We start from the raw sequence: 25275 nt of genomic DNA, 5'->3' as shown, positions 1-25275 counted from the left end.
CCATCCCTCAGGGAATGCTGGCTATGAAATGAGTCCCTGCCTCATTGTGCCACTCTCCTCTCCAAAGGGCTCCTTTAGCTTGAGACCGAACACCAGAGAGGCTGCTGTCAGGGGCTCACTATCATAGACCCCCCTCTCTCCTGACTGCTGCTGTCAGGGGCTCACTATCATAGACCCCCCTCTCTCCTGACTGCTGCTGTCAGGGGCTCACTATCATAGACCCCCCTCTCTCCTGACTGCTGCTGTCAGGGGCTCACTATCATAGACCCCCCTCTCTCCTGACTGATCCTGCTGTCAGGGGCTCACTATCATAGACCCCCCTCTCTCCTGACTGATCCTGCTGTCAGGGGCTCACTATCATAGACCCCCCTCTCTCCTGACTGCTGCTGTCAGGGGCTCACTATCATAGACCCCCCTCTCTCCTGACTGATCCTGCTGTCAGGGGCTCACTATCATAGACCCCCCTCTCTCCTGACTGATGCTGCTGTCAGGGGCTCACTATCATAGACCCCCCTCTCTCCTGACTGCTGCTGTCAGGGGCTCACTATCATAGACCCCCCTCTCTCCTGACTGATCCTGCTGTCAGGGGCTCACTATCATAGACCCCCCTCTCTCCTGACTGATGCTGCTGTCAGGGGCTCACTATCATAGACCCCCCTCTCTCCTGACTGATGCTGCTGTCAGGGGCTCACTATCATAGACCCCCCTCTCTCCTGACTGATGCTGCTGTCAGGGGCTCACTATCATAGACCCCCCTCTCTCCTGACTGATCCTGCTGTCAGGGGCTCACTATCATAGACCCCCCTCTCTCCTGACTGATGCTGCTGTCAGGGGCTCACTATCATAGACCCCCCTCTCTCCTGACTGATCCGGCTGTCAGGGGCTCACTATCATAGACCCCCCTCTCTCCTGACTGATGCTGCTGTCAGGGGCTCACTATCATAGACCCCCCTCTCTCCTGACTGATGCTGCTGTCAGGGGCTCACTATCATAGACCCCCCTCTCTCCTGACTGATGCTGCTGTCAGGGGCTCACTATCATAGACCCCCCTCTCTCCTGACTGATCCTGCTGTCAGGGGCTCACTATCATAGACCCCCCTCTCTCCTGACTGATCCTGCTGTCAGGGGCTCACAGGCGTGAAGGATGAACGTCAAATTCAATCAGCGACGAGCTACACAGCGTCACGTGACTCCACTGCCTCCACCAGCATCACTGCTCTCTCTGGGCTGGTCTACATGGCACTACGGCAACACACTAATGCAGAGCAATGCAGAGGCCCAGGGTGGCGGGAGCGGGAGGGCAGCAATATGTATAATGATGTCCTGCCAGGACACTCAGTGAAAGATCTGAGCCAGAGATAATGAACGAGACGTAATTATGTTACGGGAGAGCGAGAGCTCCTCTTCCCCCCCCCCCCCCCCCCCCCCCGAGTCCCAATCCCTCCCACCCTTTTTTACTAGTGTGAAGCTGCTGTCTTCTGTGTGTGACTGGGTTGGCTAGCTAGCGGCTAATGTTACGTTGATATGATATGATATGATACATTTATTTATATTGCGCCCCTCAACCAATAGTTACATCGGCCCGGGGCGCATCCCGGGAGAGAAAGAGAAAACAAACAAAAAAGACGGGAACAAAACGAAAAACAGAAAAAATACAGGCAGTCCAACCAATCAGATAGAGAACAGACAGACAGACATAGTACACCACACATACAACAATACAAAAAGAGAAAAAGAAAAACTAGCTCATGGATTGTTTATGGCGAATAGGTGGGTTTTGAGCAAGGCCTTAAAGGTCCGTAGGGTGCTTGCAGATTTCAGGTTGAGTGGGAGCTTGTTCTAGAAAATCTAGAGGGTCGGTGCTGCGACTGCGAAAGCCCGGTTTCCCTTTGTCACCAGTCTTGTGTGGGGGATTTTTAGGCAGATTTGGTTGTTTGAACGGAGGGATCTGGAGCTGGTTGATTGGACCAGGAGTTCTTTTATGTAGGCTGGGGCGAGACCCTTTATGGCTTTGTATGTGAACATGAGGATTTTGAAATGTATTCGCTGTTTTACCGGGAGCCAGTGTAGGGATACAAGGACTGGGGAGATGTGGTCCCTCATCTTGGTGCCCGTCACGAGCCTGGCGGCTGCGTTCTGGACCAGTTGGAGGCGGTTTAAGTATTTGTCTGCGACACCAGAGTAGAGGGCGTTGCAGTAGTCCAGTCTTGAGAATATGGGGGTGAGGATGACCCTTTGAAGGTCGCTGGGGGAGAGGAATGTTTTTATGTTTGCGATGGTGCGCAGCTGGAGGAGTGCCCATGTTGTTGGTGATCTGGGTAACAGAGGTGGGTGTGCCGAAAATAATTATTTCAGTTTTGCTCTCATTTAACTGCATGAAGTTTTGTGACATCCACTCTTTGATATCTCCCAGACAGTCTTTTAGTCGGGTTAATCCAGAGGGGTCATCTGTGGTGAGTGGTAAGTAGATCTGTGTATCATCAGCATAGCAGTGGAATGAGATGTTGTGTCGAGTGATGATCTGACTGAGGGGGAGCATGTAGAGGTTGAAGAGAATGGGAGCCAGGATCGAACCTTGTGGGACTACGTGGGTGAGGTTTGCTTTCTGGGAGGAGCAGTTTGTTAGGTTCACTGAGAAGGTTCTGTTTTCCAGGTAGGACCTGAACCAAGCCAGGGCGGTGTTTGTGATGCCCGCCCCCTGCTGGAGGCGGTTGATGAGGATGGTGTGGTCGATCATGTCGAAGGCTGCACTTAGCTCGAGGAGGACCAGTGCAGCACATTTCCCAGAGTCGGTGATGAGGAGTAGGTCGTTCAGTACCTTTTACGAGGGCGGACTCAGTGCTGTGGCCAGCCCGGAAGCCGGACTGGAATTTCTCCAGAATGTTGTTTTGGTGGAGGTAGGGGAGCAGTTGAGTGAGGACAGCTTTTTCCAGTAGTTTGGACAGGAATGGTAATTTGGATATTGGTCTATAGTTGCTGAGGAGGGTGGGGTCTAAGCTGGGTTTTTTAAGGAGGGGCTGGACTACTGCATGTTTAAAGGTGGATAGAACTGTAGCAGTAGCCAGTGAGCTGTTGATGATAGAGAGGATGTGTGGACAGACTGTGTGGAACACCTCCTTGAGGAGGTGGGCGGGGACAGGGTCCAAGGGGGATGACGCAGGCTTCAGTGAGGAGGCCAGCTCGGAGAGGGAGGACATTAGGATAGGGTCGAAATTGGGGAGATTTGATGTGCATCCCAGCGTGGTGGCTAGGTCCTGAGTAACGTTAACGTTACGAGGATGCATTGCAAAGCTTATTAGAAGCATTGACGTTTTCACTGCACATAGAAACAGTGCGGGGGAAAGCTGGGATTTATAAGCACTCTGGAGCTATGCTGACAGTGGAACAGCTGAAGTTCTCTGCTGTCAAACGCTTCCGCATTATTTACAGTCAATCAGTGCTCGAGACTAACGATGTCCCGTCGTCCCGGGGACGATCAAATATTGATTTGGGACGAACAGAAATCTTTGCTGGGACGCATCCGGGACGGAGAGGATTTTTTTTTCACAGGAAATGTCAATTGGCCGACTGTCAGTGCGCGCATATATTGCTGTCAAATGGTGAATGTCTCGTGCTGACTAAGTTCACTGAAGTCTAAACGTAGCGTGATTTGCCAAATCCAATGACTATCTCCGCCTCCCAACGGAGCAATACGCTCATCCAGCATCAAGTTCCTACCCTGTTCCTACCCACCTCTCCTCCGGTACAGTACGCGCTGTGCACCGTACGATTGCAACGGTGCGGAACCTTTTTTTGTGGAACTTAAATCCCCACGTAATTTATCAACAACACTGCGGTCTGCTGTGAGCATTATAAAACAAACGTGTGTTTAACCGACCGTGAATTAAAGTGTCAATGCTGTTTGTCATTTTAACAGCAGATACTTTCTTAAATGCCATCCTCCCGACAGAGCAGTGTGACGGGGAGCTCTGATGGGTTCGATTGCTGGTGTTAGCATTAGCTGAAGAGCTAGTTTTAGCTTAACGTTACCTTGGCTAAAGTTGGGACTATTCATAATCCAGCAATAATGGCTGCAGACCTGCAAGCAAAGTACAGCAAGTTGGCAAAGGAGTATTCCAACGTAAATCACATTTTCACCAGTAAAGTTAGTCTTTCCATCTGCAGCTACATGCTAGCTAACCTAGCTCATGTTAGCGTCGTCACTGAACCACCTCGCGTACACAATTAATGACATGTTGCGGACAGCCATATCGGTGACAATGTTTAGCTTTTAGTGCCAAATGATACAAGTCTGAGGCGGAGTCTCAAAAGAGAATGTTGAATATTTATTGTGCAAAAATCGCAACAGATCCTCTCCAACGGAGCCTTGTAGCTGAGTAGGGTATATCTGCAGAGCCACTTGGTAACGAGTGCAACACCGTGTAATGTCCGTGTGGATCGTTGGAGTAGGGTATATCTGCAGTGCTGCAGCCCCATACTCGGTGTATAGATTTGTATTAGTATCATAATCAATCACCTGTTGTTGAATAAATACCATTACTTTCTAGTTATTACTAAAAAACAGTATATATAAAACAGTAGCTGTATAAAAAAAATTAAAAAAAAAGTATAATTTATATAATTTAATAAAAAAAATAAAAAAATGTAATGTATGCACTGGTATCGGGTCAGGGACTACAGCCCCCTCAGCATCGACGGAGCACCGGTTGAGAGAGTGAACAGTTTTAAAGGGGAACTATCTTATAAATGGCCTTTTTGAGTGTTTAGCATTGTTTCCTAGCTATGTCGACTTATATTAATAGGATCTATGTCTCTAATTCTCATATTGGCGCATTCTTCCAATTCTCCTCTCACAATATTCACCCTCACTGAACTGAGTCATCTGAAAATGTGCTGATTTGTGATGTCAGAGAGACACCGCTGCATGATAATGTGGCTGTGTGGCATCAGGTACATGATGAGCTGCACACAGTGGTTGGAGCCCAGGCTCAAAACGGCTTAAGATCTTGAGGTAGAAAAATGCTGTTTTTGAGGACTTGATTAGAAATACAAAACAATGAATACAAAATTACAGAGGTGGAAGCATACTAGGTCCGCTACTGTTCCTAATTTATGCAAATGACATGTCGTCAGCTTGTGACTGCAACTTGTTCCTGTTTGCGGACGACTCAGCCCTGCTGGTCTCTGACAAGAACAAGTTACAGGTTGAAAAAACCCTCAGCTCAGAACTAGGCAAAATCTGCATATGGCTCGCTGATAACAAACTATCATTACACATGGGCAAAACAGAGTCCATTCTCTTCGGTTCAAATAACAAACTCAGCAAGACCGACGGCTTCTCAGTTACAGTGGGTGACAATATTGTCACAAGGAAAGAAGATATTACCTACCTGGGTTCCATCCTAGAGGCAAATCTTTCCTGTGACAAAATGGCATCCAATGTCAAAAAAGTCAACCAACGAACTCGATTCTTGTACCGGATCTCCTCACTGGTAAACAAGAATACCCTGAAGACTCTAGCAGGAGCACTCATTCAAGGGTACTACGACTATGCTTGCACCTCATGGTACCAAAGCACCTCAAAGGCGCTAAAAACAAAATTACAAACATCTCAAAACAAACTGGTCAGACTACTGCTTGACCTTACTCCTAGAACCCACCTCACCCCTGCCCACTTTGACAACCTAGGATGGCTTAGAGTAGACGACAGAGTACAGCAACTTGCAATGGGCCTGGTCTACAAGATACACTACACAACCAAGGTACCCATGTACATGACAAAATACTTCCCAAAGGTCAGTGAATACCACGATCACAACACCAGAGGGAGCTCCACAAATCATGTTAAACCCAGATTCGGCTCAACCAAGGGACTAAACACGTTTCGCAATTATGCCACATCAATGTGGAACGCCCTACCCAAAGCTGTAAAGGAATGTGAATCACTACCCACTTTCAAAAACACTCTCAAAAAACACCTAAGGGAGACTGCAACTCGAAACTGGCCCCTGTAAATGTCCGAACACAACCCCCTCCAATGTACAATAAATTACCAAGTATGGTCTTGTCAATAATCTAATGTACAGTGTTGTTTGTACAGTTGTACAGTGTCCCCCACCCACCCCTCCTACCCAACCCCCCCTCCCCCCCCCACTCCTACCCAACCCCCCCCCCACCCAACCACCTCCAATGTACAGTCCCCCCCCACCCCCACCTACCCAATCCAATGTACAGTTTCTACGCCTAATGTATATACTCCTTTCTTTCTGGACTCTTTTTGTATCACAAACAGTACTGTAATTGCAAATCTGGTATGTCATAAATGTATAGATGTAGCAGTACTGTCTATCTGTATGTCATGTATGTCATTATATGTTACGATGAATTGAAAATGGGGGACCCTGATGTAAACAAGACGAAAGTCTTTCTCTGGTCTGCATCCCCTTAACAATTGTATGTATTGAGCTGTACTGTACCCATTCTGCAATCTGTTAATAAAGTTTTCATTCATTCATTCATTCATTCATTCATTCCATAGACTCACAGGAATTGTGTAAAAGTGCCCAAATAGTGAAAGAAATAGTAAAATAGTTCCCATTTAAGTAACTCAGAGTCCACATATCTGAGGACTTGACATGGACCACACACATTGACAGTGTTATCAAGAAGGCACGACAATGCCTCTACTTCCTTAGGCGCTTAAGGAAGCTCAACGTGAGTCAGAAGATCCTCAAGAACTTCTACGCATGCACAATAGAGAGCATCCTGACTGGCAATATCACCTCCTGGTTTGGAAATAGCACCGCACAAGACCATAGCAGACTACAGAGAGTGGCCCATTCAGCCGAACGCATAATTGGAGGTGGGCTTCCCACTCTCCAAGACATTTACAACAAGCGGTGCATGGGCAAGACTAAGGCCATGGTTAGACTAGTGTATTCCTGGCGTTTTTTTATACGTTTTTGACGACGTTTGATGTCCCTATTACACAGAAATGCGTTTTTTGGCGTTTTTTGGTGGATACGGCTGAAACGCAAAATTGTGTTTGCGTTTGGAGATACGCAAAAAAAACGAATCGACAACAGCGTGTAGTCAGCACGCTAGCCGTTGTTGCGAAAACGCCCATGCGCAGTAGATACCATCGCGTGCCCTTCCGGTGACAACAGTGTGTGTGTTTGGGACATACAGTAGCTCCGTGTCCCAAATAGCTTCAGCTACCATGTGTTGTCAAGTTATTGTTATAAGGACCCCAGTCCAAGCTACAACAGTCTGCATTCCCTTAACAATTGTTTGTATTGAGCCGTATTGTATTGTACCCATATGCAATATGTTAAATAAAGTTTACATCCATTCATTCTGCTAGCATTACCGATTGCATGAGCAGCTGGCTAACGTGAGCTATCAGGATTCAGACCCTGTTAGCTCAGAGCTCCTCTTTCAACTTAACAAGCATTAAACAAATGGCCCAGTCATCTATTCACCTTTGTTTAATACACACAGCGTTGTCTCTAATGTTATCTAACTACTGATAGCTCGCGATATCATCAGTTTTGGTGCTGGCTAAGTAGCGTGAGCTAACGTTAGCTTCTAGCCACAATGCTATATTGTTATAATGGCATACTCCATTGACGTTAGCATGCAGCTAACAATGCTACCGATCGTTTTTTAGACTAAACTATCCGCTCTTGGTGGTCACTTGTGTTGATGTTAGTTTTGTTTCATCAACAAATGACAGGCAGAACACACAGTGAATGTATCCGTTTTGTTTATTGCACTTTTATTAGGCTTTGCTGAAAAATAATTGCTGCATTGAGTAAATAGGCAAGATGGTGGCGCGGCATAGGCGCCTGCCTTATTGACATTTTCTTTGCTGGAGCTTCCAGGAAGTGTATTGGCACATTCGTTCTGATTGGTTGAAATTGCCTTCATGTTTGCCACCTACTGCCACCTACTGCTTTGGCAGTGTACTACATCAGTGTGCTCGGGTGACAAAAACGGAAAAAAACGAAAGTGTGACTCGAGGCGCACGACGTCGCGGCGATACGCATATGAAAACAATACGAAGATGATACGAAAGGTGTAACCGCCGCCTTAAGAGAATAATCAGAGACCCCAGCCACCCAAACAACTGCCTCTTTGAACTGCTGCGGTCAGGCAAGCGATACCGGAGTCTCATGGCAAGCACAGAGAGACTCAGTAGGAGCTTCTATCCCCAGGGCCCAGGAGTTCAAAACGTTTAATCCCTATCTGATCGGATCAGATTTGGATTCATTCATTTCAACTCATTATGAATTGAAAATGGGGGACCCTGATGTAAACAAGACGAAAGTCTTTCTCTGGTCTGCATCCCCTTAACACTTTCAGTGCCCAGCAGGGGGCACACATTTAGTGCTTGAATGCCCACCATCCACTTCAATGTTAGCGGTAATATCGCCTAATCTATGTTTTAAATTATGGCTATGTGTCTAATCTGCCCGTCGCTTATCAATGACTCATTTTCCAGTCAACATTGTCGAAGCGGATTGTTTTTTTATCGGTTCATTTCCGTTTTATAGCAAAAATGTCCGTGATAAACGCCCTGTACTGGAATATTCTAGAACGTTGTCATTTTTCGGCCTATTTATGAATCGTTTTCAAATAAACGCTAGATTGCGACTGCTGTTACCTCAAGTACCGGAGGGGACTTGTGCTATGTATGACTTAGTCCACATTGCAGCCGGCTTGTGGGAGGCAAGAAACAGCGTTCGTGACAGGGGAGGGTTGAATTGGATGATACGAAATTGGGATGGGAGAAAATATAGAAAAATGGGAGAAAAAAGTGGATCAAAAAAAAAAATAAACGCTAGATTATCGATAGTATATGTGTACGTATGCACGCTGGTGCCGCAAGCTGAAAATCGATTCTCTTAGTTCCTGATCGCTCGCACAGTCAAACAGCCATATCACATATAGGGGAAAAGCTTATATCTCCGTGAAAACAGGTCTGATTATCCTAAGACTGGTCAAATAGATTCCTTACCTGAGATCAGATGGTATCCAAAAAGATTATTCCAATTCCTGATCGCCATTCCATAAATCGATCCTTTTATTGATCCAATGCAACGTACTGTAAACACATATTCCACGCATTCCTGAGGCTCCACAATGACTGGGATCATCTCCGGTTACATGCGTGAGAAGTAAAATGTGGATTCCGGAGTTTTTTTTTCTCATCCATTTTCATTGAGTCCATTCCAAAAGGGTGCATTACCATCTGGGAGACAATAGGGGGCGCTTTTTCCAAATCTGAGCTGCTACAGGGGCTGCTGTACCAACGGGAGACTCTGTTGATAAAATATGAATTCAGATCGCTAATTTAAAAAAATATATATATTTGTCGTGATGGGCATTCAGGCGTTGGGCTGATAACACGAGATATGTCGTGATGGGCATTCAAAGTGTTAACAATTGTGTGTATTGAGCTGTACTGTACTGTACCCATTCTGCAATCTGTTAATAAAAATGTTCAATCAATCAATAGGGATTACAAGTTTTGAACTCCTGGGCCCTGTCCATCAGGATGCTCAATGAACAATGAACAATAACAAACCATCAACACACCCACAGCACACACACACTCACTTTAAATAAACACACTGTAGCACCCACTTTACCACTTTAGACACTTAACACACTTTACACTTTATATTTATATTATTGGTAAGGAAATTGCACAGCATTCTCATTCCTTATTCCTTATTGCACCTCATTGCACCTCACCATTTTTGTACCAGCTGTACATACTGTATATAGGTATACTGAACAATTTTGTTGTTTACACTTGTTTACGTACTTGACTTCTTGACTTTCTATTTTATACTTATATTATACTTATTTTATACTATCTTGTTATTATCTAGCACAGGGGGCTTTGATTTGATTTATTTGACATTCAGTAAAAAAAAACACATGACATGCATCTCAAGCAAAACGTCAACGATAGGCACAATAAAGTCATGGACCTATTTCCATTGTGGTCCTTGGTCTCAGACATAAAAACAATACAACAAATATTCATATAATTTACATGAACATGTTCTTAAGCTTTCACATTTTCAAAGAGCCAGGTTTTTACCTTTTTCTTAAAAAGGTGCTGGCTGCTTGTACTCTTTAACGGCAAAGGCAACATATTCCAGTTTGTCGCTCCACCTAATCTAAATGAACATTTACCCATGTTGGTTTTGAACCTATAGCACAGATCAGCAACTGGCTCTTGTGTGGTGAGAACGAGTGTCACCACTCCTCCGAAAGTAATCATTGAGGTACTGTTGTAAAATGTTATGGACCACACTAGGGCTGTCCCCGACTAAGGATTTGGATAGTTGACTTTGATTGGCCGAAATTTGCCGATAGTCGACTATTAGTCGACTATGGAAAAAAAATTAGAAGAAAAAAAAGTAGGCTATCTTTTTATTTTATTTTGAATTTTTTTATCATTTCATTTGGGCTGTGGGGGTGCTTAACACTTTGAGTGCCAGCAGGGGCCGCACGGGTTGGCTCTGGATTGCCAACGCTCTATTCAATGAGAGCGAGCACATTTGCGAATGCATAAACTATATCTTAAATTATGGCTATGTGTCTAATACGCCCGTCGCTTATCAATGACTTGTTTGCAGTCAACATTATCGAAACGGATTGTTTTTTAATCTGTTCATTTCCGTTTTATACCATTTTGAAAAACGCTAGTTTTTGGAAACTTCCAGAAAAAAGATTCTGCAGGAATCGCGCTTTACTGTAATACACAAAACCTGTTGTCATTTTTCCCCCTATTTATGAATTGTTTTCAAATAAACGCTAGATTATCGATAGTATATGTGTACTTATGCACGCTAGAGAAGCTGGCTGAAAAATCGATTATCTTATTTCCTGATCAGCACACACACACTCACAGCCACACACACACATATGGGACACGCTGATATATAGGTGAAAAGAGCTCTGATTATCCCAAGACTGGTAAAATAGATTCCTTACCTCAGATCAGATGTTCTCCAAAAAGATTATTCCAATTCCTGATCGCCATTCCAAATATCGATCGTGTTTATTGATCCAACGCTGGGTACTGGAAATACCGATTCCACGCTGTTCTGAGGGTGGGCAATGAGTGGGATCGTCTCCGATTACATGCCTGACAAGTAAAATGTGGAATCCGGACTCTTTTTTTCCCATCCATTTCATTCAGTCCAATCCAATGGGGTGCAATACCATCCGGAGAGACGATAGGGGGCGTTATTTTCCCTGTTCGAGCTCAGACAGATCCCCACTGGTAACGTGAGGCTAGATTGATGAAACATGAATGGAAATCGATAATAAAAAAAATTACGAGATTTCTCGTTCTTGGCACTCAACGCATGGCATGAACTAACGAGCTTTCTCGTCGTTGGCACTCAAAGTGTTAATGTCTGAAGGAGTCGACGGAAGGCTTCTTGTCCTCTGCAAAAGCATGCAATTGGTCCACTGATGGATACATCTTGATATTTGTCTAGTCTAGTGTGTTCATTAGATGGGTGAAATCCTCTTTCAGTGCCTCTGTGCCTGTTTTCTTAGGCAGTTAGACTCTGGTATGCATGCCATTAGCATTAGCCACGCTTCTAGGCCTCTTTTCTTTAGGAAAGAATGATAAAAATGGTTTACATTTAAAATATATATATATTATAATAAATATTATACTTTTTTTTGCATTCGACTAAGAGGTTGGCAGTCGACTACGGCTCCTTTCGATCGATTAGTCGACTATTTGACTAATAGGGGTCAGCCCTAGACCACACTGAGCTGCAGTTGTACTGACCTAGCTTCCAGTGGGAGCCAGCCCCACTGCTCTAAGTGCTGTTTACCAACATGGTCTCTTGAGGCTAGCCCCAACACTACCCTGACTAGCTTATTCTGAGAGACCTGTAATTTATCTTTTAGAACTTTGGTCAGGCATGAATGGATGGCATAATCAAAGCAACATGAAACTAGAGAGTTGGCTATCAGACTAGCTGCGTCCAGAAACTGAGCTTTCCTGGCCAGAAACTTTGTTCTGCCGCTCACCTTGCGTATGGTCTTTAAAACCATAGTTTCACCACCCAGGCTGTTGTCTAAATAGCAACCTACATTTACATTTAGTCATTTAGCTGACGCTTTTATCCAAAGCGACTTACAAGTTCTGTACGTACGTCATTAATATAAATTAAAAACAATAAAGGGCCGGGGCGCCCTCGTGGCGCATACCATAGTGCCTCGCGCACCTACGCTGCCGACCCGGGTTCGATCCCAGCTCCCGTCGTTATTTGTCGCATGTCCTCCCCACCTCTCCTCCCGTTCGCCCTCTCCTCTGTCGGTCCTGCGTGACCAATAAAGCTGTAAAAATGCTAAAAAAACTATTTCGAAAAATTTATAAATAAACAATAAAGGGCCTAAGACACTTCCTTGCGGGAATCACTTGGAAAGATGGCCTTGGATATCAGTCTTTTGGTCCCTATCGGATAGGTAGAAGATACATATCATACAGAACCAAGCATTTCACTGTAATGTACTTTATACATGACAAATAAAATCAAACTTGAACATCATCACGTTTATAATCTTTGGTACATATGCTTTTTGACAAGTATTTTGAATATTTTAAGTCCATTTAATAAAGTTACATTTCCATGAAAAGTGGAAATAAAATTCCATATGATCTGGGAAGGTTCACCATTTTGTCTGTCTGTGTAGGGGGTTCGTGAACAAGCTTCCCTCTGTCTTTGAGAGACATGAACAGTCAGAACCCCTGCTGTAGGCGACAGAGACCCGCTTGGTCCTGCACTTTGTTTTGGTCTGATGTGTGGGTTGGAGTTGAGTAGGGAGAGCGGTTGCTATTGTTGGCCACACCTCCAGGTTCTGGAGAAATACTTATTACACTGTGAATTATACTGTGAATTTCTCTAAACGTCTTCTGGCAAAAGAGTTCTGAGTTCTGCCAACCCCTCCCCTATTCCCACTCAACTCCAACTCGCATCAGACCAAAACAAAACATGTAAACAAGGTGCAATAACAAATAATGCTCTTTTACAGTAGAGGTTAGAGGTAGAGGTTGCTGTTTGACAGCATTACAGATTTTCTTTAAGAATCTTTTAATTGATAAAATCGATAATAACATGGCGTCTTTGACAAAAGCCAGTTGAGAAACTGGACTATTGGACTAAGTATCATAATGGCAACGCCATGTAGATCTATTTGAATGGAGAATTTAACACATGCCCCTGCAAGCCTGGGCTGGAATCACTGCACTCAGTCTTCCATATATAATGTACCATTGTTTGCTAGTTGTAAGTGTGGAATAGGATGCAGGAATCTTCATCACACCTGTCGGCAGGAATATGTCTCGATCACACTTGTCGGCAGGAATAAGTCTCCACCACGCCTGTCAGCAGGAATATTCAGGTGTGTGTACAATTTAGGGATGGGACTGAAAGTGTTATTAGAAAATTCGTGTTTCGTAATATCGAATATTGAAAAAGTATATACATTTAAAAAAAATAATAATAATTTTTTAGCTGACCGACAATAAATCAAAATGACACCATTCACCATCATAGCCTATAATAACAGCATTGCATTGGCCTATCAACCGGCTTTAATAAACAAACGGAAACAGTAGCATGTGCATCTTTTTGATCAATTAATGGTGACCAAATACGTACATTTTTATAGGATTCTATCACATTTTCATAACAATAGCGAATATAATTTACCCTGCTCCGTTTTCATTGAGGTTTCTTACAAATTAACGATGTTTTATTTGTCCTTTATATGCGGATAACATTAAAATCTTAAATTGTACCATTATGTTCCCCTTTAGACAACAAACATAATGCTAATGATGCACTTTTGTTAAGATAATTAGGTGACCATTCTCGGTCACTATATTCAGGTCGCATTAATAGTTTAACGCTGCATGTTCACATCACGTTTTCCTAATCCGGTGCTGACCTGTGAACTAGGTGCTAAAGGTCTTGGGATTTGTAGTCATTTTGTAGTCGCAACATTTTCACCTTTTAAACCAATGCTGCCATCTACTGACAACAGAAAGTGTTGTGTATAACGTTAAGTTGATAGGCTACCCTACAACACCGTCGCCCAAAACGCATTCTACAGATTCCCACTTTTTACTGGTACATACGTTCATGTCTAATAGTCTTTAGATGACTAAATATAGATGAATACTCATGAAATTTGATATATATATTCTAAAATAAGTATAATTTGACTTCGTGATTGAATTTGGTTTTGGGCGTTCCCAGACAAAGAGAGTGACCGCGATTGGTCTACGTTCGTAGGCTATGAAAATTAGGCTGCCTCTAAATATAAAAAGGAATTAAATAAGTGTTTGCTTCAATAAAAAAAAAAGCATTTTATTTAAAAATAATAATAATAATAATAAATATTATATACTTTTATTTAATTTTTTTCAAAACGAATATTCGATTGTAAAAAAAAATGTAATCGATCTTAATAACAGAATGACTATTCGAATATTCAGTCCCATCTCTAATTATTATTATCACACCTGTCAGCAGGAATATTCAGGTTTGTAAAAGTTGTATTGTGTCTTAGATCAAATCCTGCACTTCCATTGTCTCCCAATTGTCCTTCCTACTGACTAAATTAATTAGTCTTTCTTGAGGCCTGAGACTAGTCTTTAGAACCAGGTGAAACCAGGTGCTCTGGTAAATGTTGCTAACTGTGCTACACTATAATACTAAATGAATGGGTGTCAACGTATAAAACCATGAAGCTTAATTAAATTCAACTCAATCATTGTAATTCTTGGTAAAAGATTAAATACTATTTTCTAGGGCTGTAGAATGTTTTTCTGTGCGGTGATTGATTGAATGAAAATTTTATTAACAGATTGCAGAATGTGTACAATACAGTACGGCTCAATACACATAATTGTTAAGGGGATGCAGACCAGAGAAAGACTTTCATCTTGTTTACACCAGGGTCCCCCATTTTCAACTCATAATGAATTGTAAGGCTCACAAAAACACTGATAGTGCGCCGGCAGCGCTGGCATGAAGCGCATCTTGTAGATGACAGAAAGAAATCTACAGCCATCCTTTTATCGTTTTTTCATGCCGCGGTTTTGCACATATTATAGAATATTTTAATAACTTTATTGTATATTAATTATATATATAGTTATTGCCCGACACCACAGTTCGCCCTTTGCTTTTTATTAGCTTTTTAGTAGTGTATTCGTGTAGTTATTATTATTAGTGTATTTGTGTTTTGTCGCGAATCTCAATGGCCCGTCTACTGTGGGAGACAGCCAAGACAGGCAGGCAGCTCCGGTGTCAGGTTACAAACAGAGAGTGGTAGATATGAATGGCTGTGATTGGTTGTCTGAAAATGAGCTCGGCGCATCGCTCTGAAAAGTTAAGAAAGTTTAAACTTTCGGCCGCACAAAAAAGCTGAAAAAAGAAGCCGCCTGCAGCGCACTTTCTATAGGCGGCGCATGCGGCCGCATACGCCCTCTCCCCATTGGGATACATTGAAAAAAGACGCGTGCGGTCATAAATATGAGGCAGGTGGACGCGGGCCCTAAGGCCTAACAAAAATAATAGTTGGTTTCAGGTTGGTTGTCAGTTTGGCCATGGGTAGGTAGGGAATTTTTTTTTTTTTTTATTTTATTCTTTCCCACGGCGACTATGGATAGGGAATTTCTTTATTTAATTAACCCTTTCACTGCCACACGACAGAAGGTTAGCCCTTTACTATCACACAACCGACGGCGATGCTCCATCATTAGCATCATTAGCTCCGCGGATGCGGAGCTAATGATGCTAATGATGGAGCATCGCCGTCGGTTGTGTGATAGTAAAGGGCTAACCTTCTGTATTGTCACAGTGAAAGGGTTAACCGGCTGTCGTGTGGCAGTGAAAGGGTTAAAATGTTCACAACAACATGGATGCATGTACTCTGCCAGCATGTTTAATATCCATAATACTAAATGTTTGACTAAGATTTCTATGAAACTTTATTCTATAAAAAAAAAAAAAAAAAAATTTAATATATAATTTTTTTTTAAAACTCATAAAATATATTGGGTCGCACCTAAATCGGCAGGGTCGGTCGGCAACCTGAAACCAACCATTATTTTTGTTAGGCCTAAGGGTGCAACTTGCTCCGTGCAATCCATTCTTTGTGGATCTAGCCCTGAGTCTCTCACATTGACAGCCTGTCTCTCTCTCTCTCACGTTGACAGCCTATATATCTCTCTCTCTCTCTCACGTTGACAGCTTGTCTCTCTCTTCTCTCATTGACAGCCTAGGTCTCTCACATTGACAGCCTATGTCTCTCTCGTTGACAGCCTATGTCTCTCTCTCTCTCGTTGACTGCCTATGTCTCTCTCATTGACAGCATAATGTCTCTCTCTCTCTCTCTCTCTCTCTCTCTCTCTCTCTCTCTCTCTCTCTCTCATTGACAGCCTATGTCTCTCTCTCTCTCTCTCTCTCTCTCTCTCTCTCTCTCTCTCGTTGACAGCCTATGTCTCTATGTCTCTCTCTCTCTCGTTGACAGTCTATGTCTCTCTCTCTCATTGACAGCCTACTCCCAGCACATGGAGAACCATATCAGTCCACCCAGCTTCCTGGGCCAGTCCCTCCCACCAGCCCCCTCGGGACGCTACTCCCCCACCCCCAAGAGCATGCTGGGAGATGACGATGTCACCAGGTAAGGCTGAAGCCATTATTCTCCCCCTCATGTAGTGATAAAATGCACACACTGACAACGTACAGGTGCTTTCGGTCGCATCACACTAATGAGAGGAGCGAGGACTAGAGAAGACTGATTGATGAGGATTGATGGAAATGGAGAGGTGGAGGTGATGGATGGATGGATGGATGGATGGGTGGATGGATCGGCGTAGTAGGGATGAACATTGAGAGGGTTGACTCCTAAAGGCAGAGAGATTAAACATGAGGATGCAAGAAGGAAGAGAGACGGGACTGGAAAGGATGTTAGGAGAGGAAATAAAAGAGAGATAGTAACGTTAACGGTTGAAACGTGGGGGAGGGGCTAGTGTAGATTTTTAATGTGTCAACTATTGCAGACTAGTGATCATCAGCCAGAAGCCACTCATCAACGGACTTGGACTTAGTTCTAATTTCTCTGAAGCCAGCCGGACCAAATCTGCAATCGTGCAGCATTACGCCCTGCGGGTAATCAGGAGGGCAGATGGTCAGGCCCCCTGTGCCATGTACTATATCTCTCTCTCTCTCTCTCTCTGTGTCTCTCTCTCTGTCTCTCTCTATTTCTCTCTCTCTCTATTTCTCTCTCTCTCTGTCTCTCTCTCTCTGTCTCTCTCTCTGTCTCTCTCGCTCTCTGCCTCTCTCTCTGCCTCTCTATCTGTCTCTCTCTCTGTCTTACAGCAGTATCAGACTGGTTGTAGTGGGCAATCATAAACAATCAGACAGTTTATCCATATACTGCATGAAATTGTCCAGGTGAGCATAGGAAATATGTGAACGGCGAGTTATTAATAGACAGATTAATATCATGTCTACTTGTGTTATGATGTGAAACATGGTCACTGCGCCATCTAGTGGCTGAGTTGCACAATTGCATGTTATCACACAGGGATGAATACAAATTAGTACAAAGAGGTACTGTATACATAATTGTATTTCTAGAGAAGGTAAACTAGACTCTTAGTTTCAATCACACACATATATGATGTAAATAATGAGAAACCTATTTGTGTGTTGATGTACGTATGTCATATATGTAGACTGTACAGATGATGCCACATGTGTTTTCCTATTATTTCTATGATATTTGTATTATACACATATTTTGACTAACTCGTGTGTTCAGTCGGTCCTCATAAAGTCGTACATTTATGTAACCAAATGGTATATACACGGTGATAGCGTTGAGGTGCGCTAGGCAGGTAAGAAAGACGGGACCAATCGGATGCAAGGCAGCTGATTTAGTCAGAATATTCAACATTTCTTTCTTGGTGCAGGTGGTTTGAGTGATTTTTAGGTACCAGCATGTCAACGTCATATTTTTGATGATGTCTCATGACACACGAATGAAGCGTCACTGATACGTCGCAACTCGTGAACTCTTGTATCGTTGAACTCACCCAAGTTTACCCCTGGTATTTCATATGCACGGTAACTTGTGAATTTTCAAGATGAAAAGCAAGTCAATACAGTGCAAAAGCAACAGCAATGATCGTTTATCACCAATAGATCACCAAAACAAACCGAAACGAGGATCTTGTGGATAACCACTATAAACTGCTTGCTGGTTTTGCCTTGCATGTGCTGTGAGGAAATTATGTGATGAGTGACAGCCGACTTCTGTGGTGTGGTCCAATAGGGAGCCCAGGAAGGTGGTGCTCCACCGAGGAGCCACAGGACTGGGCTTCAACATAGTAGGCGGGGAGGACGGAGAGGGCATCTTCATCTCCTTTATCCTGGCCGGAGGACCTGCCGACCTCTGTGGCGAGCTAAGGAAAGGAGACCGCCTTGTTTCGGTACAAACACACACACACACACATACACACACACACACACACACACACACACACACAAACACACACACACACACACACACACACACACACACACACACACACACACACACACAGCAATTATAATCTGGCTGAAAATATAATGAGACTTCACCTTGCATGATAATGAGGAGCGCATCTTTTCTGTATTTGTTGTTGGTCTGCATTGAGGAGATATTATTATTGATATTATTTGTTTGCATGGAGGAGATATTATTATTATATAATTAGTTTGCATGGAGGAGATATTATTAGTTTGCATGGAGGAGATATTATAGTTTGCATGGAGGACATATTAATAGTTTGCATGGAGGAGATATTAGTTTGTATTGAGGAGATAGTATTAGTTTTGTATTGAGGAGATATTAGTTTGTTTTGAGGAGATATTATTAGTTTGTATTGAGATGTTATTAGTTTGTATTTAGGAAATATTCGTTTTTATTGAGGATATATTATTAGTTTGTATTTAGGAGATATTATTAGTTTGTATTGAGGATATGTTAGTAGTTTGTATTGAGGCGATATTATTAGTTTGTATTGAGATATTATTAGTTTGTATTGAGAAGATGTTATGTTTGTTCGTGTGTGACAATTAACACTTTAATCGCCGGAGACGCCGAAACTCGTCTTTCCCCGCCATGCTCATTCTGCCGAAGACGCCGTAACACGTCTTTGATATCAATATTTCAAAGATCTGTGATCGAAATCATATTTCTCCCCCGGGGACCTGAGATATACTGCTGAGCTCCACTCAACTCTCTAACGGTTCAAGAGCGCCATCTGGTGGCCGATCGGGGGATCGCCCAGGGGAGAAACAGGATGTAGAAGCTGGTGCTCATTTCAATTCGGTCCGATCACTCGCTATAGGTCCCGGGACTCGAGCTCGACACAATACATAGCGATCCGTTGCCAATAACTCGATAAACAACATGATTTGGACGTATATACTATTATACAACCTGGAAATGGATCGGGTATTTCTCCATCCCATAATAGAAAAAATTCTGTTCCACGCTCATCTGCCAACGGCGCGAGGAAGCTACGGTGAGTTTCAGCGTTATTTTCTAATGTCCTCTATACTAACTGCTCTAATGATCATATCACCCACACTAGATGAATGATATAACGTTGCCCACGGAATTATAAACGACCCCCCGCCCATCCGGTCAACATCAGATCATACGTAGTAACTTCTAGAAGTACCTCCAGTTGAAATTTTTTATCTGGCACCGATCGCTATCAAACTGTATTTGATCATCAATATAATGCATTTAGGGCTATAAATCAAGTTCTGGAGAAAGCTGCAGAAAACGATAAAAACATACTTATACTTTAGACCGTATTTTAGTATGAATATGTGAATGAAAAAGTATAACGTTGCTACACCCTGAACAATAGATATAGGACATTGAATGGGCCATAATAATGTCAATTTAGCAATACAATTAAAAAAGTTATAGCCCTGCAAAGAAGGGGAACTTCTCCATAGACAAATAGAGCTGGCTAGGGATGGTAAATTATGAATTTAACCATGGCGATCAAAGTGTTAAAGCTAACCTCATTAGCATATTTTTTTTTTTGTTGAAAACTTTCTTTATTTCAGGAAAAAAACATCAGTTGAACATTTCAGTTTTAAATATTGTACATTTTCCATCTTTTTTCTTTTCTTTTTTTTCCCCCTCCCCACCCCTTCCCACCCATGGAGGTTGACAACAAACATATCCTACATTACATATAAATAGATATCTAGACAAATTCTATAGCATAGATGTGGCTGGAGAAGAAAAACAATGATAAAAAAGAAATTAATCATTTCACTTTAGGGATGTCCGATATTATCGGCCTACCGATATTATCGGCCGATATCGGCATTAAAATGTGATATCGGAAAATATCAGTATCGGTTTTCAAAATCTTTTTTTATTTTATTTTTTTTACACATTTCTATAACCTTTATTTACCCAGGCAAGCAAGTAAGAACAAATTCTGATTTTATTTATTGTCAAAAGTATGCATAATGTTGTATTAATTCCACAACAAGAGATATTTAATGTTAATTACCTGAAATTATAAAAAAAAATTGGGAGGGGGAAACCCTGCATATATCGGTATCGGTTGATATCGGTATCGGAAATTAAGAGTTGGACAATATCGGTATATCGGTATCGGTAAAAAAGCCAATATCGAGCATCCCGACTTTTTATCCCTGCCCCTTCTTATAGTATCATTCCTATTAATTCTTGAACATTTCGATCATATGCAGTTATGTCCCCTGATCATCAGCATCTTATTAAAAACACTAATACATTTCCATATACCCACATATTTTCATACATACAAATGTAAATGTGTTTCTTTAATTGGCTTAGCATTGTTCAATTTTAACACCTGGTTACATGTGAATGCATTTGGTGATTGTGTGTGTGATTGTGTGTTGCCGTCAGGTGAACGGGGTGGAGCTCCGCAGTGCGACCCATGAGCAGGCAGCGGCCGCCCTGAAGAACGCCGGCCAGACGGTCACCATCGTGGCTCACTATCGACCGGAGGGTAAGTAACATCACAGCTCTGCTGACAGACGGGGTCGGTTCTGAAGAGACGCGGTGCAGCAGGATTACGGTCAATTGATGACAAGAAATGGGTATAGCTGTAATCTGTTAGGGGGGGGGGCGGGAGTATGTTTGATGGTAAAAACATGTTAATTGTTTAAAATATATATATATGAATTGATTGTTCTATTTATTTTGTATCTTTTATTATTCTGTGTTTTTTTTTTTTTTTTTACAACTGTTTCGATATCATTATTAGGGGTGTAACGGTATGTGTATTCGTCCCGCGAATTTACGGTATGGGCTTGACGGTGCGGTACGTGCAGCCATACGATGAATACGTCTCATACCACTAGGTGAAATTAGGGTTGCACATTTTACAAATCTATGCTCAAAATCTTTACTTTACTTTACACTGGCTTACATTGATCTTTAACGTTGAATATTAACCCTTTAATCGCCAATGACGTGTTTAGACATCATTCCTCGCCATGCGTAATCTGCCAATGCAGCGTCTTTGAGATCAATATTTCAAAAATCTGTCATGGCAATCATATTTCACCCACGGAGACTTGACGGGTGCTGTAGAGCTCCTCTCAACTCTCCAACGGTGCAAGACCGCCATCTGGTGGCCGATCGGCGAGGTGCCAAATCCGGAAGTGAGTGGCCGGAAGTGGTGCTCACCCATATTTCGTCCGGCCACTCGCTATCGCTCTTGGGACTCCAGCTTGATACACTGGATAGCGATCCGTTGCCAATAACTCGATAAACAACATGATTTGGACGTATATAGTATTATACAACCTGGAACTGGACCAACTAGATCAGGGGTGGCCAACCCCGCATGCAGCTCTTTGCCCGTCAATGTGCGGCTCTTCCATCCTTTTTTTTTTTTTTTTTTTTTTATGTCACTCATCCCATAAGGACGTAGAATAAACATTTACAAACAAAATTTAAATGGTCCATTTGCATGTTCTTGGTATCTGAATCTAGGGACATATATGGATCAGTGTCAGAAATATAGTGTGTCTGTTACTAGGCTTGAGTAAATTGTAATGAACCAAAGGAGAATATCTATCTATTCTATTAAAAAAAAAAAAATTATCTTTGACTGTGAATAACACCATGCTAAAATTGACCAGACCTGAAAAATCTAAGCAAATTAATAAAGGGAAGATGATTAAACAGAAGGTTTTGTAGATACAGTACTGAATTCTGCCATCTTTTTTATAATGTAAATTTCTCCACCATTTTTCATCATATTGCAACACCGTTTTTTGCAAGACGTTCACAGAAAGGTAGAGAAACTAACTGCGTTCTGTTTTATGGCAATAACGTTCAGGTTTGTGGGAGATGATCCCAAAAAATAAGAGAAATAAAAAAGTAAATCCAGAAGTCAGATGATTGACAGGGGCTGGTGTGAGCTGGGTAGGGTAGTTTTTCAAAATTTGAAAGCCCAGAGTCTCTTCCTTCAAAAGACTACACTCACTTTTGGCTGTGCCACTTCCTCCTGTCAATATGCGCCGGTTTCCGACTCAATGCCCTGAGATTTCTATAATCTTATATTTCACTAATAACAGTTAAAATAATTGGTAAACAAACATAATGCTGAAAATATACACCTTTACTGTATATCTCGGGCTTAAGAGGTTAACCCTGTGAGGACCAAATTAAAAAGACATTAGCAACTTCAGAGGCCAGAGGGTGGGACATATAAACACATTTACTATCAAATAGCATTGTGAGGCTGAACAACAGGACCAATTGACTATACATGTGCTTAAAGGGGAACTATCTTATAAATGGCCTTTTTCAGTGTTTACCATTGTTTCTTAGCTATGTGGACTTATATTAATAGGATCTATGTCTCTAATTCTCATATTGGCGCATTCTTCCAATTCTCCTCTCTCAATATTCACCCTCACTGAACTGAGTCATCTGAAAATGTGCATATCTGTGATGTCAGAGATTTCTCAGCTGCATAATACGATAAAACGATAAAAACATATTTATACTTTAGACCATATTTTAGTATGAATGTGTGAATGAAAAAGTAGAACGTTGCTACTAGGGATGCCCCGATCGATCGGCCACCGATCGTTATCGGCCGATAATCAGTATAAATATGCGATCGGGGAATTCCGATAATTAGTCATATTCGCCGATCGCGGAAACTGATCAAGTGGATATCTCACTCGCTTGTCTCAGACGCACAGGACCTGCAAACTGCTCCTCCTCCCTAGCCCCGCCCGTACCCGGGTAGAGTTTGTAAACACAGAGGAGGCGGACCTCCTCTGCTGAGTCTAGATAGTGCATTCGACCTGAGCTAACGTTAGCTACCTAGCTATCGTTACTGTTTAAACAAAATTACCCAGTCAACTATTCACTTTTAGTAGGCATTGTCTAACGGTATTTAGCCGGCTAGCTACTGATAGCTCCGGATATCAACAAATGCCCCAGGAAGTCTAGTAGCCCATGTTGATATCTCCGTTAGCTTGCGTTAGCTTGCGTTAGCTGACGTTAGTTCACGGTTCAAAACGAAATGTCCGATTGAACTAAATAGTTGTCTTAACGTCATCTAGCCGGCTAGCAGTAGCTACAGATAGCTCCTGATATCAATGTCTTATAACATTGATTGAATGCGTATTCGAGCTGAGGGCATGTTGAATGTGAAATGACCAAAGCATAACGTTACCAACGCAATAGGGTCCCGCTGCAGCGCCGGAGAATCCTTTTTGGAGCTAGGGCTACTAGAGTACACACAGACAGTGGAGCTGTTTGCAGATAGCGAGCATTTTGACTTGTTGCGTGGTGGCGATGTCTCGCAGATAATACAAGTACAGCAGCGGCCCGCCTGATCTCAAACCTACCGAAGTCGGCCCATGTCACCCCACTTCTTAGGGACCTGCACTGGCTCCCCATTGCTGCACGAATCCGCTTCAAGGCCCTCGACCTAGCATACCGTGCGGCAAAGGGAACCGCTCCCGCCTACCTCCGGTCAATGGTCTCTAACTACACACCCTCAAGACCCCTACGCTCTGCATCTTCTGGCCGCCTCAGACCTACTCCTATCCAAGCTCCGGGAGGGTCATCAAAGAGAAGTCGCCTATTCTCAGTCCTTGCCCCACAATGGTGGAATGAACTACCCACCCCAGTTAGGACAGCCGAATCACGTCCAATCTTTCGCCGTCGACTAAAGACGCACTTCTTCAACCATTATCAGAATTTTAAAAAAAAACAATAAAAAAAAAATCTAACCCTAACTAACCGTACTGTCATGCACTTGTCCTAATAAACTAACCTACACTGTAGCACTCAACACTTTGATGAACATTGTTGCTCAGCTGATAGAGTTGTGCCCTTCCTGATGGCTTGTCGTACAGAACTTGTAAGTCGCTTTGGATAAAAGCGTCAGCTAAATGACTAAATGTAAATGTAAAATTTAAGTCTAATTATATAATATATATATTTTATTAAAAAAAAAAAAAAAAAAAAAAAACTTTTTATATAAAATAATTTTTAATTTCTTTTTAATCAAAAACGATCGGTATCGGATCGGTATCGGCCGATATGGCTCACGACGATCGGTGATCGGTATCGGTGGCAAAAAACGTGATCGGGGCATCCCTAGTTGCTACATCCTAAACGATAGATACTTGATGTTGAATGGGCCATAGTAATGTCAATTTAGCAATACAATTTAAAAAGTTATAGCCCTGCAAAGAAGGGGAACATCTCCATAGACTTACAGTGGTGGCAGAGAGTGGATTAAGATCAGAATAATCTCTGGCAGATAAAGGGTTAAGCTTGTATTGCCAAATTTAGATGATTAATAAAACGTTGAAGCTTGTAAACACACGCACGATGACAAGCGGACAGACCATAACAACGCGCACTGCAGGCTGTTTCTCCCTGCGAGTCTCCCCTCCCTGCCTTAGTTACTACAGGTGTCGGGTGTCCCTAAAACAAAACCTTGAATGAATTATATCATGTTTGTAACACAGCAGGAGCAGGGTCATTACAATTTTACAGTTTTCTTTCGTTTTTTCTTGTTCGCCCAATGGAAAGACACACACCAAGTAAAGTTGGTGTGTCACCAACACAAACGCCAACTATCTCCTGCGTGCGGACCTGCGGACA

At 42.6% G+C, this 25275-nt stretch overlaps 1 protein-coding gene across 9 annotated transcripts in view; it reads left to right on the top strand.

The window, feature by feature from the left end:
* The window catches only part of dlg1b (discs large MAGUK scaffold protein 1b), a 408802-nt gene that overhangs the window by 330428 nt on the left and 53099 nt on the right, over positions 1–25275 (top strand). For all 9 annotated transcript variants that reach the window (XM_084328063.1, XM_084328064.1, XM_084328060.1 and 6 more), the window contains 3 exons: positions 16614–16740; positions 18397–18553; positions 21034–21136. In XM_084328063.1, the coding sequence (XP_084184189.1) occupies positions 16614–16740; positions 18397–18553; positions 21034–21136 (387 nt within the window). The remainder of the gene's footprint in view (positions 1–16613; positions 16741–18396; positions 18554–21033; positions 21137–25275) is intronic.

Source organism: Notolepis coatsorum, assembly GCF_963971535.1.
Source record: "Notolepis coatsorum genome assembly, chromosome: 13".
Classification (NCBI taxonomy): Eukaryota; Metazoa; Chordata; class Actinopteri; order Aulopiformes; family Paralepididae; genus Notolepis; species Notolepis coatsorum.
This window is presented reverse-complemented; position numbering and strand designations above follow the sequence as displayed.